The sequence below is a fragment of the Rhinoraja longicauda genome, chromosome 8 (assembly GCF_053455715.1).
Source record: "Rhinoraja longicauda isolate Sanriku21f chromosome 8, sRhiLon1.1, whole genome shotgun sequence".
Classification (NCBI taxonomy): Eukaryota; Metazoa; Chordata; class Chondrichthyes; order Rajiformes; family Arhynchobatidae; genus Rhinoraja; species Rhinoraja longicauda.
In genome coordinates this window covers 41,019,793-41,036,439 of record NC_135960.1, presented here as the reverse complement: position 1 = coordinate 41,036,439, position 16,647 = coordinate 41,019,793, and the positions used below count along the sequence as shown (strand labels likewise).

Here is a 16,647-nt window from a genome sequence, read left to right as displayed (position 1 = left end):
AATGTCTCACCATTTAGATAATAGACTTTTTTTAAATTTTCATGCCAAAATGGACAATTTAGCAGTTGCCAGCATTTTTCTTAATTTGCCAGATCTCCTTATCGATGCTTCACAACCTACTTTCCTTCCTATGTTTGTGTCATTGCCTCATATGGTGACTGTCAATCTGTAACGCTGATAGAACTAACTGCCTAGCCTTTTAATAATGAGCATCCTTGACCTATTTAATTTCTTAACTGTACCAAGATCTCAGTTTAACATCTCATTTGCAAAACAACACCTATAAGAAAGCGTGTCACCCTCTCTGCTGTACTGGAGGGCCAGCCTAGACCCTCTAGTCTATGTACGCTGAAGATGTTGGAAGGAGCACATTTACGGCAGGAGAAATTAGTCTACCACTGACCCAGATGGCTCTTCATTATATGGAATTAATTGACCTTATTTCTCATGTTAAAACAAAAAAGTGGGCCGGATCATGCTGACCATTACCAACTGTTCTTAATGCAACTATTCAACCATTGAAACTGCAGTGAGCTCTATAGTTCTGTTCTTGTTGGCAGATTTATACCTCTCTTCTTTTTTGAATGGCGTTTCAACATAGCATGCTGAGATTATTTTGCAGCTAACTTTTATATATTGAGATGCTTCCTTTCAAGAGTACCAGTTAATCTGACCTATGTAGCCTCAAACCTTCATGAAATTTGACTATGACTGGAAAATAAAAATTTGAAATATTATGAAATAAACCGGTTTATCGATCTGCAGAAAAGATGTTTCATTAATTGCTTTGTTCATTAACATATTTAACATTAGAACTAATCACTATTTAAAAGATAAATTATGCAATTATAAAAATTAATTGCAAGTTAATCACGGTTTTAATCGCACTGTTAAACAATAATAGAATACCGATATTTTGAGTGGTCCAAAGGAAAATGCTTTGCTTCTTGGTTTTAAATGGTCGAATGGAAAATGCTTTGTCTTAACAAGTCTATGAATATGATTTAAAACACCATTGTGTTCAAATCCCTTGTTACCTCCTCCAATGTTACAAAACCCTCAGAGTTCTTATTTCTCCATTCTTCCAGTTCTGACCTCTGATCACTTATGCACCCCAGCTTTTCTTAGTACCATTCCACCAGGTGGCGCCGTCAGCGATGGCAGCCTCGCCAACGGACTCTGTCTTTTCGTCATATTTTTAGTGTGTTTTTATATGTGTTAATGTTCTCTGGTTTGTTTTATGTGGGGGGTGGGGGCGTTGGGGGAAACTTTGTTTCAATCTCTTACCTTGTCGGAGATGCGATTGTTTTCCGGACCGTATCTACGGTCGCTCTGCGGCCTAACATCATGGAGCCGGAGGCCTTGCTCGAGACTGACTGAGTCCCACCGTGGGGCCGTGAACTTACCATCGGAGCCTGCGATTCCTTGCCTGGGATCGATGCTCCAACCGCAGCCTGCAGATTTCACCATGGAGTGTGGTGGCGTGTGGTGGAGGGGGGGAGAGTTGGTGCAAGAGAGAATGGGTTACAAGGTGGTGGAAAAAAGGAGGGGAGGTGCTGAAGTAGGAGGATGATAGTGACAGAGAGAGAGAGAGAGAAGGAGAGAGGTTAAAAGACAGTCGGTCAGAATAGGGAGGGTGGAGACGCATCCAATGCTGCCAATGATGGGTCCGACTGACAATCCCCAATTCCCTCTGCACCTTCTCCTACACTCTCATTCCCAGCTCCAGAACCCAATCTCTATTATATTCTAACCCACCTATTGGCTTCCTATTTCTCCCACACCAACTACATTAAATCAACATTTATATGGTATTTATGTATCCAGTATTCTCAAGCAGCTGACACAATTTTCCGAGATTATTAAAGTATTTCATCATTTTTTCACAAATGTAAATTTGAATTTGGCATACCAGGTTCCATTGTAATTTTGTTTACGTACTGTCTCTCATCAGCAAACAGCAGTACAGCGCGCTCTTCAGTTCCTCTTGTGCTCTATATTCTTTCAAAGGCGTGTGGTCTAGTAGGTTAATTGGACTCAGTAAATTGCCCCAAGTGTGCAGGTAGTGAATGAGTAAGTGGGATAATATAGAACTAGTGTGAACAGGTGAGTGATGGTCAGTGTGGACTTGCTAGGCTGAATTTCCCATTTCCACACTATATTTCTAAACTCTAAACATAGGTACATCAGGTAGTGCTAAGTATAAAATAAACAGAGTACAGAATGTAGTGTCACAGCTATAGAGAAAGTGCAGATAAAAAAGTGCAAGGACTGCAATGAGGTAGATTGGAAGATTCGAAGTCTGAAGAAGGGTCTCGACCCGAAACATCAACTATCCATGTTCTCCATAGATGCTGTCTGACCTGCAGAGTTACTCCAGCACTTTGTGTCCTATTGTGTATCAGCCAGTATCTGCAGTTCCTTGTTTCAACAGATAGGAATACATTCTTAGCATATCTTTAGCTTAAGAGTCTGATAACAGTTGTTTTTGTATCTGGTAGCTACGTACTTTCAAGCTTTTGTATCTTATGCCCGATGAGAGAGGGGAGCAGAAAATGACCGGGGGTCCTTGATTATGTGGGCTGCTTTCCCAAGGCAGCGTGAAGGAAAGATGGAGTCAATGGGGGTGTCGGGTGAGCTGGTTTACATGATAGATTGGGTTGCGTCCATGATTCTCTTCTGTTTCTTGTGGTCTCGGGCAGACCAGTTGCCATACCAATTTAAGATATTAAATCATAAAGTGCAAAGCTTTAAGAGTTCTTCTTAAACTCAGGGATGATAAACTCGTTGGAGTTTATTTACGCTAATGCATATGGACAGTCCAATGTAGGCTCGTTAGCAGCAGCAGCCTCTTTGAAGATTTGACACTTCATGCAGTGGTGCGTATAGTCATATATTTGATTTAATTTTGTGGTACTTTACATTAATACTGTTTTGCCTTAAAATATATCATTGCAGTGTAAATCATTGTTAATTAAACGATTAATGAGCTTACATATAGTTTGGCAATTTATTTCAAGGCTTTTGCATTGAATACTAGTTTATGATGTACAGTAATTATTTTTGCGCAATTCTCATGCAATCAGCATTTTCATGCAACCACGGATGCCAGATGGCAGTGTATGAAAAAAGATGGTAAATATTGAAATCTGGAGCAAAAAGCAGAATGCATGGAAAACTCAAGCAGCATCTGTGGGAAGCAAAAGGAGTACATCAGCATACTGGCTGAGTGTATATTGCACCAATGCATCCTCCATTAGCATGGACGGCCAATGGGTCTGTTTCCATGCTGCATATTTCCATGATTCTAGAGTCATGGAGAGTCATAGAAAAATACATAATAATATAATAACAGCATCCTAATCTGTATTTATTGACATTTACTCTAGTTAAATAATGATTAGGGTGTCACTGTCGTCGTCCCCCCCCCTCTTTAATGTCAATGGATATTTTGTGGACCTGTGACAGCCCGATGGACTCTTGGTTTAATGGGCTAAAACCTATCTCCTCTGAAGAAGGGTCTCGACCTGAAACGTCACCCATTCCTTCTCTCCTGAGATGCTGCCTGACCTGTTGAGTTACTCCAGCATTTTGTGAATAAATACCTTCGATTTGTACCAGCATCTGCAGTTATTTTCTAACACTCCTCTGTGTGCAATATTTGCTTCTGCCCAGACTGCACGCATTAAGTTTGATTCACTCATAAGAGTGTTACCACTGGGCTGCAGCTAACATTGTGATTTCAGGTGGAGGTGAAGATCTGACGAATGATTCGTTTTAGAACCTACACCCACTAGGGACAATATTTACATTTGCCCAGCCAATTAACCTACATGCCTGTACGTCTTTGAAGTGTGGGAGGAAACCGAAGATCTCGGAGAAAACCCATGCAGGTCACGGGGAGAACATACAAGCTCCGTACAGACGGCGCCGTAGTCAGGATCGAACCTGAGTCTCCGGCGCTGCATTTGCTGTAAGGCAGCAACTCTACCGCTGCGCCACCGTGCCGCATATTTTGCTGACCTTTAAGGAATTTACTTTCCCCTTCAAAGTATAAAAGTTTTGTGTAACTGATGCACATCTTTGCATTGTAGTTAAGGTTTTGGGAAGAATCTGTTTGCTTATGTGAGCAGTGAACCGAGATAAACCAGCCAAACCCAGAAAACAGTCTCTTTCCAGATGCTAGAAAATGTTGATTCATTAGGAATAAACTGCTTTTGCTGCAATCTGAGGCATTTAAAAGAGATCAGAAGGTGAATGGGAAAGGAGTAGAGGACTAAATGCATTTATGAAGGCCACTTAAATACCAGTAGCAATCTACTCTCCCAGCAGACCTTACTGGTGAAGCAGAAAGCAGAATGCAGGAACAACTCAGCACATCAAGCAGCTTATGTGGAGGCAAGCGGAGTATGTCAAAATACTGGCTGAGTGTATATTACACCAGTACTTCCTACATCAGCACAGACTCGGCTTGTTGCCCACTGTAACTTATCACCTTGATGAGAAGCAAGGTCGTTTAAGGATAAAGGGTCTTATCCAATTGAAGAGACACTTTTTCCCTCATCATTCAACTATAGTCAATGTGGATGCAATTTTCCAAGGAATTATCAGCTTATTATGGTAGGTTCATAAAATTATAAGGGCATAGTAAGGATAGTGGTCAGAGTGTTTCCCTCAGGGTGGAAATATTAGACCGCATAGTTTTAACGTGCGAGTGGGAAATTTCAAGGAGATTTATATGACAAGTATTTTACACGGGAGATAGATGACTGGTTCATGCTGCCAGAGGAAGTGATGGAAGCAGAATCTATGGCAACATTTAAACAGACACATGAACAAGTAGATAATGGAGGGATATGAACCATGCAGGCAGACCTGCTGTTTAAATTTGCATCATGGTCGGCACAAACATGGTGTGTCGAACGGCCTGTTACAGTGTTGTACTGTTCTGTGCTCTATTCATTACGAAACAAGCATAAAATTGCACATTGACGCATCAAAAGCCTGGAAGAAGGATGAAAAAGTAATGATTTTTATAAAAACAAAATATGAGCCACAATTGTTATATAATCTCTGCTTAAATGCCAGCTGTATGCCAATAATTTTATGATTTGTGCAGCTATTAAAAGTAATGAGCTTACCTCCTCAGAGCTAAGATTAAATGTGTATATAATAATTAATGGAAAGTTACCTTTATAATCAGCAAAGGCTCTATATATGGGTCACAAGTAGTCCGCTGGCAATTAATTCCCCTAGTTGGAACAAGTGAGATTCTTTTCTTTATGAACTAGCTAGAACTTACGAAATGTTACATTTTCATTCTTCCAAGCTCTTCAGATGGGAGTAGTTATCACGGAATGCAAAGTTTTTCTTTATTGTAATCTGCCTTGACTTTTACTATGAAAATTATGCTCATGATTTTCTTTTCCAACTAAGCTATCTTGTTACAATGCACAATGCATACAGCAATCAGCTTGACAGTTGTCCTGCCCACACAGATATAACTAGACAGGATCGGTGTAGCATTTTGCATCAAAAGCCTCAGGTAGTAAGGATGCAGTAAGGAGGACCCAAAAATGCCCTGAGATCCTCACCTGGCTGGTAAAGCTGGCTTAGTTGGCTGTAAAACCTGTTGTTGATTTTGAATTGTCTCTGATGTAAGGGGTTTCAGCGCCGAGCTTTCGCACGACCTAAGGTCCCCGTGCCTTGCTCTGATCCCTTGACCAGGCCGTGCACACTGGTTCCCCGTGAGTGGTTCGACCCACTCACCCCTTACGGTTCTAGACACTGGACTTAGATGCAGGAGCTCTTATAGTGCAGAAAAATTCCACCAGACCAGATTTGAAAACCAGGGTTTAAATGAAAAAGGCTTTTATTTAGCGCTTGGGACTATTGTCCATGAATACTTATACATTTCTATACGACATATCTATAAAACACATATTGAATCACATGAATACCTTTGACTTATGAATCATAAAACGCACAGTTCTACAAGACATATACACGAATACCTTATTCTCTGAATTCTTAAACACACAGTTCTACAAGACATATACACGACTGTAAGATGGGGAACGTACGACACATCGCAAAATTGACCAACACATATTTCTTTACACACCCAACGTTTATTCAAACCACCCTCCCCTCTACATTAAACTATGTCCAGGATATGCAAGATCTGGGTGCATGCTCACCATGGGGCTATTACTGGGGTTACTGGCTGTTCGTTTTGCAGTATTTCTCCTCGAGTTGCGTGCCTGTTCCTCTCTCTTGCATCCGTTCTTCTTGCCTGTCTTTTCTTCCTCCTGCATTCGTTTTCTTGCCTGCTTGCGTTCCTTGCAGGTTTTCTTCTTGAGTTTAAAACCCAAAAGTCGTGGCCAGTTATACTATTCTGACCCGTCCTATCTCCCGCCAGATCTTGGAATCTCTTTGTTTAAAAAGATATGTATGAGTTTTCTGTCTGATCTGCGCTTATGTCCGGGGATACCGGGGATGGCCAGACGGTGTTAATTGGTATTTCGTTGCAAGGTGATGGGTTTAACTGGTCTCCCATCACCTACCAGGTAGTTTTCTATGGGCTATTGTGCCCCCTTAACGAGATTAACTGTGTAGGTCGGCTTGGGGCATTGTGAGTATGCTGATGTCAGTGCCCCAGTGTCTGGACTTCGACCTGGTTTCGCAAGCTTCTGCATGGCCAATACCCATCCATTGTTCTGGCCGTGGCTTTGCAGAAACCTAGAGACTGGGCTGTAAGGTTTTTACTTTTGTGGCTGGTCACAAGGTCCTGCAGCCATTTTAGGACCCACAGATTGTGACATCCCTTGGTAAACTGACTGCAGCCTTTCTCCGCTATCAGCCCCAGTCTCCCGTTTAAAATGTCCAAACTGCAGCTCTTTGGTTTGGTGTTGCTTTCAGAATGAGGGAAAACTTCTTAAATCTTACACTGACATGTAGAGTATTTTTTTTAAACATTAAAACTGTTTAAGAAAGTAAAATGTTAACTAAAATGCGAACATAATTAAAAATAATAAGGTAAAGTAAAATAACTTTCACAAGTTGGTAGCTACTCTACCTGATTGGCTGGTCAGGAATTGCCTATCACTTTGTCTTTCCCATTTTCTGCTCATGCCATACCTCCTTTTTACTCCCTTTCTTCCCAACTATATCTTCCTCGCTCCCAATTTACCCATCCCTCCCTCACTTTCTCTCTCTGTCTCTCTCAAACACGTTCCCTTTGCAATATCCAAAAATATCCCTATTTTGAAGATATTTGTAATGATTCTAAGTAGCTGAGTTTATAATGGGTGTCGGGATGAAGGAATGCACGGGTGCATAAGAGGACAACAACTGAGGAATGCAGACCTCTGAGACTAGGACGAAGAAATTGTAAGTGCAGGGACAAGGTCACAGAATTTTAGTACAATGGGGTTTATAAATGATATCCATAGAGGCCATTAAGGCAGTGTTTTCCATTGGACCATTTAATAATATGGGTATTCTATTATTGTTTAACAGTGTGATTAAAATCTCAATTAACTTGCAATTGTATTTTTAAATTGGATGATTAATCTTTTTACTTTTGCGGTATTGTTATACTTTAAAGTTGCTGCACTTATAAGGGACCTTATGTGCAATTTGGCCTGAAGGAAGGTTAACAGGAGTGAGCACCTTCATGAGAAAGGTTAGATGAACTGGTACCCCTTCCAGAAAGCAGCTACATGTTCAAAATTTGGCTGCAAAGTGATATTAGCATTTCTGTCAAACCTAGATTTTATAAACGGGAAGGATGTATAAATCTGGTAAAGCTAAGCCAGCCAGCCTTACATTAATGGGGAACAAGATCACAAGCCACAGAATTAATTTTCATTTGTAGAAGATTGTTTAAATTCCTCATTGGAACTCTGTTATGTGACTAGGTTTTTATTCTAACCGCTTGTAGTGCCAGGAATATAATGAACCACTCAGAGACATGGAGATTTGTGCACATTGCATGCGGCTTGGATATCACACACATTTACCTACACTATACAAACCAATTTCTGGCTTTCAGTTTGAAATTTTAAATGATTTGTGTCTGACTGATCAGATTGTTCCGTGATGAAATAGCAAAAGGAATATATTAGGACTGTGGAGATGTATTAAATGTATATGGAAAAGATGCCATGGATGTTCTGTATGGCTGGCAGTATCTATTTAAGGAAAAAAGAATTAGCAATTGTCTTTGATTTTTTCAGAAATGATTAAAGCTGAAGATATTACAGGTTTTAAGGAAGTGCCTAGGAAGAATAGGGTGAAATGCCGAGCGAAATTAAAAGATAAAAAAGGAATGAGATACAATGATAAAGGGATTGGCAACAGAACAAAGAAGAAAACAAGAGATTGGACATATACTTTTAAATAACAATCATTAGCATCAACTGCTACTAGAAAAAAAATGGGAGCAGTGGTAATGATCAGAAATTGTACTCCTGGTTGTTCACATGGTGCACAGTTGAAATAAAAAGTGCCATTGTTTTAGCTTACTTTTTCCCTATTCAAAATGAAGTATTTGTAAAAAAGTGGTATAAGTTCATTGCTTTTCTACTCTATGTGCAATGATCTACCTCCATTACATCTTAGAAACTGGGAAATTAACACATTGTGAATGCAGGTAAGAACTTACACTGATTGTACTGTGTCAGTGCAGCCACACACTAATCTACTGACTGAACCACTTGCCCATAATACACTTAATAAATGTAATTCTGCAGCACTCTTAAAATGGTTTATGTAAAAATACTTTGTTTAATTTCACCAGAAAATAGGTTATAGAATCTTTATAAAACTAAGCATAATTGCACATGATTGCTTTGTGCAGGAAGAGCGTGCAGATTTGAAATTAAAGTGGAAGATAGATTATTACCTACCTGGTTACAGGGAGCTGTCAGCCTCCAGACAAGATGCAGGTGGGTTCTTTACTTCCTACCTATCATGTGGTATTAGTTGCTCAATGAATAGCCAGTCTCCCTGCGGAAGCCTGTACTCTTCTTTCAAAAAACTCCCCAAAATTAATTAGACAATGTCACGCTTGATTTTATCTTATTTGAAAATAATTTATTACCCTTTCTGCTGGATCTATTAGTGCACAGATCAGTGTAATTATTAATTTGCAAAGCAGCTCAAGGGTAATTAGACAAAAGAAGCTTAACACCCAATTGTGTTTGCATCCTCGTTCAGGAGCATTTTACATAAAATAATAATTGTTGACTTATTTGGATATAAGGGCCATCTTACCAGCAGAAAAAAACAATTGTTATTTTATGTAAAAATATTGCCACATTCCTTAAAAGTTTCGTTCAGCCCAAGTGTTTCAATTTGCAAATTCTTTAATTTTTTTTCTCTGGTATTGTGTTTTTCCTGTTTAGAAGAATTAAGGTTGCAAATAATATTTAAGTTCCTTGGTCACCATCATCATTTTACACCATTGTTGTTTTGCAATTTTATCTTCTTCATTCCCTACAGGAGACCACTTCCTACAAAGCTGTCTTGTCTAGAAAAAATTGACAGTGCCATATTCCTGCATTTTATGAGATTTTCCAGTAGAGCATTGAGGAAAAACACTATTGAATATTGCTACTGGGAATTCTATCAATAGAGGTGGGGGTAGGAGTTACATTCACATAGCCCATTGGAAGGTTAGCAGAATCCCTTTTTATTCAGATAGCGGGGTGTTTGTCTGCAGTTGCTTTGACCAATTCAGAGACCCCCCTCCCCTTCCCTCCCCCACCCCTCCAACACCTTCCTCAAGGGCACTGCAAGTTTTAAAGGACTACGGCTCAGAGTTTGCTACAGCAGGTCATCTAGTGGAGTGTCCTGCTTGTGCGTGTTTGGGCATCACCGTTTGATGCCCACAAAGGTGTTAACACTACTGCTGTTAGTAGTAGTAGTAACTAACTACTTACAGTTAGTAGTTAGTAGTTAGGCATAATGAGAGCGACGGGGCATCTGGGACCTTGGTGATTGTTATGGCCAGCAATTTATTTCCTTGCTAAAGGGATTAATGGACTGAGAAATAAACAGCAAGAACTGAGAAGGAGAGGGTAGTTGAATTCAATATCAAATTAATTAATGAAAGAAAAAGTAAAACTATAAAGGGAAATGAAAAGTAAGAAAAATTAAATTTACATTTGATATTTTTAGTTACCAGGTTTTCATTGCCTAAAAGGTCGCTCATTTTCTTGATTAGTAGTCATTATAATTATCACATCGTTAAAAGAATACATTGTTAAGTACTGAACAATTTTCTATGGTGCATTTAATGGGTTAGTAATGTACATATTTGTGGAAATTAAGGAGAGTTATGATTTTTTGAAGCAACTCAGCCAGTAATTCAGACTGACATTCTCTTTTCTATGTTGCTGAGTATTCACATCTTTTATTTTTCAAGCAAAGTCTGGCCAGTAGGTATTTTCATGAATTTTGACAAAAATGTCAAATAGATAGGGGAGAAAGATGTTACCAGGAAATACAAACGATTCAATATATTGGAAGTTTGGAAATTCATCTCAGCATTGCATTGGAAAATACTTGCTCTTATTTGGGATTCCTCCAGGCCCTATACTCTTCTGGTTTCCATACTGATCAGGCTGTTGGAGTCTAATCAGTGTGGGAACTGATTCAGCCTAAAGCAGTAAAAAAAATGTTTGCAGACAATGGCGAGGGAACAAAATCTACTGAACGCTTTTTGGCTGAAGGAATTGCCTCTATATTGGCAACAAAGAAATATATTAACATTTTGCACAATGAGAGGTAAACATGGGAGTTACATGGGAGAGGAGGTTAAGAATATGATTTGTTGCAAGAGAAGAAACAGCCAAAATAATGCTTCCTGAGCCATGGATTATTTTGTGAGGTGGAGCAAACCCAATGAAGCCTGAGGTAGATCTATCATGTCTAGGGAAAGATAGGTAAGCAATGTGCTAGGAATTGGGAATAGAAGCAGGCAAGAAGGTGGTTGTGTCTGGATAACTGTTTTGTCAGTTCATGGACAATCTCTATTCACCTACATTCATTCCAAGTCACTGATACCCTTATCTAACAAAATATATCAATCTGACTTCTGAAACTTGTCCAACCATTTGAAAGGGGGAGCCCAGACTTTGTCCCTTAAAAAGTGCTTTCTTGTTTTTCTCCAAAATGACTTAGTTCTAAATTCTATCCCCTCAATGAAGAAAATAGATTTTTGCTTAAATAGAACTAAGCAGAATAAAATACAGTTTGGATTCAGGCTGAAGAAGGGTCTTGACCCGAAACGTCACCCATTCCTTCTCTCCAGAGATGCTGGCTGTCACGCTGAGTTACTCCAGCATTTTGTGTCCATCTACAGTTTGGATAACTATGTTAAAAGTGCACGTGATACAATTGATATGATTGAGTAGATCATTCCCTCAAAAGGAATACGGCATATTCAAATGCAAAGGCTAGGTGATTGGAAGGGTTCTTGTAAGTGATGAGAGAGATTTAGAATATTGCAGTCATATGCATGTAGCTTGAAGAGGGTAGGGAGATTTGTATGATGAGGATAATGGCCAGAACTGATGAAAACAGTAGAATGATCACAACATAGGAGATGCAAAATTGAAGCTTTGGTCAAGAAGAAGGAGGCATGAGGCCGGTGTGGGCAACTGGGATCAAGTGTATCTCTGGAGGAGTTTCGGGAACCGAGGAACAAACTAAAAAAGGAAATCAGGAGGGCAAAAAGGGGACAGGAGATAGCTCTGGCAAATAATATTAAGGATAATCCCAAGAGATTTTATTAGTACATTAAGGGCAAAAGGGTAACCAAAGAGATAGAATGGAACCCCTCAGCAATCAAAGCAGTCAACTCTGCATGGAACCACAGGAGATGGGCAAGGTCCTCAATGAGTATTTCTCCTCTGTTTTTACTGTGGAGAAAGACGAGGACTGGGAAACTTGGGGCAGTCAACGGAAGTGTCTTGAGGGCAGTCAGTATTATGGTCGAGGAGGTGCTGAAGGTCCTGATGCACAGGAAGGTAGACAAATCTCCCAGGCCCGATGAGATACATACGAGGGCACTGTGGGAAGCTAGGTAGAAAATTGCAGGAAGTTACGAGTCATTAAATGCGGGTGAGGTGCTGGAAGACTAGAGGATGGCAAATGTTATGCCTCTATTTAAGAAGAGTTGCAGGGAAATGTCTTGGAACTACAGGCCAGTTAGCCTAACATTTGTGGTCAGAAAGTTATTAGAGATTATTCTGAAAAATAAGATATACATGCATTTAGATGGACAACGGCTGATCAGCACAATTTTGTATGTGGGGGATTGTTTCTCACAAATCTGATTGAGTTTTTTGAAGATGTGACCAAAAAGGTGGATGCAGGCAGAGCTGTAGATATTGAATATATGGATGTCTGCAAGGCATTTGAAAAGATTCTGCATGGCAGGCTGTTCTGGAAGGATCCAAGGACAGGAAAAGTGGCTTGATGGAAGGAAGCAAAGAGTGATGGTGGAAGGTTGCTTTACGGACTGGAGGGCTATGTCTAGTGGCGTGCCTTGGGGTTTGGTGCTGAGCCCATTGCAGTTTGTCATCTATATTAATGATTTGTAATGAGTTACTGCTGCTGCAAGAATAGAATTTCAAACATAGTAATTAATTATTTGTTTTCTCTTCACACCACAAATATGCACCATCCTGGTCAATATCACAAATAGCTCATAGATGCACACAAAACAAAATCACAAGTGGTGAAAATCCCTCTACAACTGGTAACCAAGTCGAATGTGATAGATTTCCTGACTGACGAACAAGTAAAGGTAGACACAAAATGCTGGAGTAAATCAGCAGGTCAGGCAGCATCTCCAGAGAGAAGGGACGGGTGACATTTCTGCTCAAGACCCTTCTTCAGACAATTTACATGAGCTAGCTTCGATAGATAAAGGGGTGGGTGGGCAGGTGTGTGTGTGTGTGGGGGGGGGGGGGGGGGAGAAGGGGGTGAGGTTGCTGGTGAGGCTATGAAAGTAACATAGGAACCTTGCTGGAAATAGATAAAAACTCATCATCACCTATGCTGGCTCGGGGATTGAGCTGTCATCCTTCACTAGACTTCAGCACTCCAGTTCTACTGGTGTGAACCTCAAGCAAGTACCTCATCTGTTCCATTATGAGGCTAATCCTAATTACTGCGTTTAACAGAAATTATCACTCATATTAACAATCAAAGTGACTATTTAAAAGCTGTCAAACACAATCAGTCACCGGAATTACATCTGAAACCAGTAAAAATGCAACTATAATGCATGCACAACTTTCCCTGCATAGTGCAGCTTTATACTGCAGCATATTAAAGCACAAAAGATAAACTTTTAACCATAAAATCTCAGTGATTATATTATAAATAGGTGGGCTGGGTTTGGTTTTTTTGCTGTTGCACTTGGCGGTATTCTTAAATTACTATTTTTTTTCTTCAAAAAGAGCGATTGTTTCTACCCCTTTTTTTTTTTTTTTTTTTTTCTTCTTTTTTTTTCTCTTTCTTTTCTAGGGTCTACTTTCTTACTTTACTTCCTTCTCTAACTTCTTTTCCAAGGGGCTTTCTTTTCCCAACACTCTCTTGCACTTCACGACTCTTGCGCACTTTCTTTCTTTACTTCTTTACTTCTATCTTTTTCTTAAAGCTCAAAAAAATGAAGCGGTATAAAAAATGTATTAAGATATATCTGTTGTATTATTGTAATTTACCGTACTTTTAATAAAAATATTTAAAAAAAAAAAAAAAAAAAAGGAAGAGTAAATCAGCTCTCATGTGATAACAGTCACTATACCCAATTAGTGACCTTTCATGGGAGACTGTTACAAGAAACTAGCAAGTAGGTTTTAGTTTAAAAATTGAGCCATACAAGGAAATGGGGGAGTTGGGAAAGGTGTGCTTTACACACACTATTTTCGGTTGATTCTGGACACCACACAATATCTGTGAATTATGTTTGTTATTATCATTAGAACATGTTTGCCTTGAGTTGCCTATGCACTCCCTTTGGGAGTTCAGATATTGTGCAGGCAATTAAAAGCAGTCAGCAGCTCTGAGAGGGGTTGATTCACTTTAAACTGCATATTCAGTGGTGAGAGCACTTTAGGACAAATTAAAACCTTGTGTTGTGATCGTATTGTGCATAAAAATACAATGCCATCTTACATAGAATGCAATGTTGTGAACTGCCAAATCATGTGTTGTTTTTACTCGATGTGTGAATGTACTAATGATGTTATAAAATTGGAGAGAAATAAATAATTGCTGGACCTGCAGATTTTGCCCAAGGTTATCCAGTATTGCATTGGAGGGGCTGCTGCAGTCAGTGCACAGGCAGATGGAGATTCTGGTCTCTAGTAGCAGACAGCACCATAAATGGAAAAGGTGACAAAGGAAGTGAAAGGCCAGAGCTTAGCTCCAGGAATGCTACTTAGCTGTAGCATTGGAAAAAGATTGGAACAAGAAAAAACATAGGAAATAGAACTATCCTTGTACTCTTGTTTCTCTGCTCACATTTATACCATCTCTATTCCATAGTACAACCCCAATTTCTGTCTACTCAATATGCATGAGAGAGTGATGATGTTATCTAACCTAACATCAAATAATCTGACAGCTTCATTAATCCCTCAGCGACACATGACGCTGAAACCTCCCATGTTGCCATGGAAGCTCAGATGGCTGCCATTATTGATGATGGGAATGGGAATTACTGTTGGAGGAACTTAAAACGTGGCACATCGGTCTCAAGCTCAAGAGTACTCAGATAGCTGAGGTGCAGCCCCAGGAGAAGGGAAATGTGTTCATAGGAGGGGCACCCGATGCTCAGTCTGAGGATTGTAGAATATTTGCTCCCTGGTAGACCACACCAGCACTCTTTCTATCTTTTATATGGATTAGGTGCAGGTAAATAAGAGTTGGGCTTGGCATCATATTTGGTGCAGACATTATGGGTTGGAGACCCTGTTTCTATGCTGCACTGTTTAATGTAAGTTTTTTGTACCCTTGTTAGCACCAGGCAGCCAACTGACTGCCTAGGCTGGAATGCCAAAGGGACAGGCTCTTAAGGCCCAGAAAAGTTTGCATGATCTACCATGGACAGTGAAATTCCTTCAATGACAAATCAGCAGTCTTACATGCTCTATGTAGATGAATTTGAGTTGTTGGACAAGTTAGTTTTTATTCTGCACATGATAATTACATTTGTAATGGTGATAGAAAAACCCATAACACAGGATTAATGGAAGGCAATGGATGGTGCAATTAAGGATTGTGTGATTATTGGATTATTGATATTGTGCATGGATTCAGGTAAAGTGTTCTTTAAACCGTTCTTTAACGGGTTTCTCTCTCAAGATCCCTGATGGCCATGCACAACTCATGAAAAGTACCTCACACTATTGCTCAATAACCTTTCCTCTTCTTTCCCCTGCCTTTCTAACCCCTGCAAGTCATGGTAAATGCAGATCCCTCTATCAGTTTGCAACTGAATAAATCAACCATAAATCTGGCTATAAAACCTCTTAAAATGGTCCAGGAAACTGAAAGTGATTTATTTGTTTTGTTCATAGTAGTAAGGGGCTATATGCAGGTGTCAGTAGCCAGATTGTGCGATGAGAGCCTGGGGCAGAATGAAAACATCATAATTGCAGTATATTTAGGAAGTATGATCCCTTGTGATTGATAAAGTTGTGTGGCTGTTGAAGGTGAACACCCTGGGCGATATTAATGTACTCTATGACACCTTGCCTACTAGGGAAGGCTGCAATTCAAGAAAAGATTCATGCACTCTTGTCCTGCTTCATTAAACCAGAGGGATCGAGATCTCAGAGCTGGTTTTTAGTGTCTTCTTTCATATAGACATTGAGTGTTAAGTATGATATGTCACGAATGTCCCAATAGAAGCCAGTTACGCAAAAGGCAAGAGTGCTGGCTCTGTGTCCTGATAATTTGGGGCTAAAGTAACTGTCAAACATCATGGGCAGCTTCTTTGGTGAAAGGCTGGTCGCTCATCCATCAGTGGACTCTGAATTTCTCCCAGTCCTCTGGTATGCTACTTTTTCTGGCTAATCTGTATGCTTCATCTTTTGTTTTAATACTATCCTTGATTTCCCTTGTTAGCCACGAATGCACTACCTTTCCTGGTTTGTTCTTTTGCCAAACTGGGATGAACACTTGCTGTAGTTCATCCATGCAATCTTTAAATGCCTTCCATTGCATGTTCACCGTCAACCCTTTCAGCATCAATTGCCAGTCTATCTTGGACAATTCACACCTCATACCCTCAAAGTTACCTTTCTTTAAGTTCAGAACACTTGTTTCTGTATTGACTGTCACTCTCCATCCTAATGAAGAACTCCACCATATTATGGTCACTCTTGCCCAAGGGGCCTCGCACAACAAGACTGCTAACTAACCCTTCCTCATTACTAAATACCCAGTCTAGAATGGCCTGCTCTCTCGTTGGTTCCTCGACATGTTGGTTTAGAAAACCATCTCGCAAACATTCCAAGAAATCCTGTTCCTCAGCACCCCTGCCAGTTTGGTTCACCCAATTTATATGTAGATTGAAGTCACCCATTATAACTGCTGCACCTTTGGTGCATGCATTTCTAA

General features: G+C 39.9%; 1 protein-coding gene across 1 annotated transcript in view; it reads left to right on the top strand.

The window, feature by feature from the left end:
* The window catches only part of LOC144596359 (uncharacterized), a 185,732-nt gene that overhangs the window by 134,035 nt on the left and 35,050 nt on the right, over positions 1–16,647 (top strand). The window contains exon 10 of the mRNA XM_078404616.1: positions 8,864–8,951. Within this exon, the coding sequence (XP_078260742.1) occupies positions 8,864–8,951 (88 nt within the window). The remainder of the gene's footprint in view (positions 1–8,863; positions 8,952–16,647) is intronic.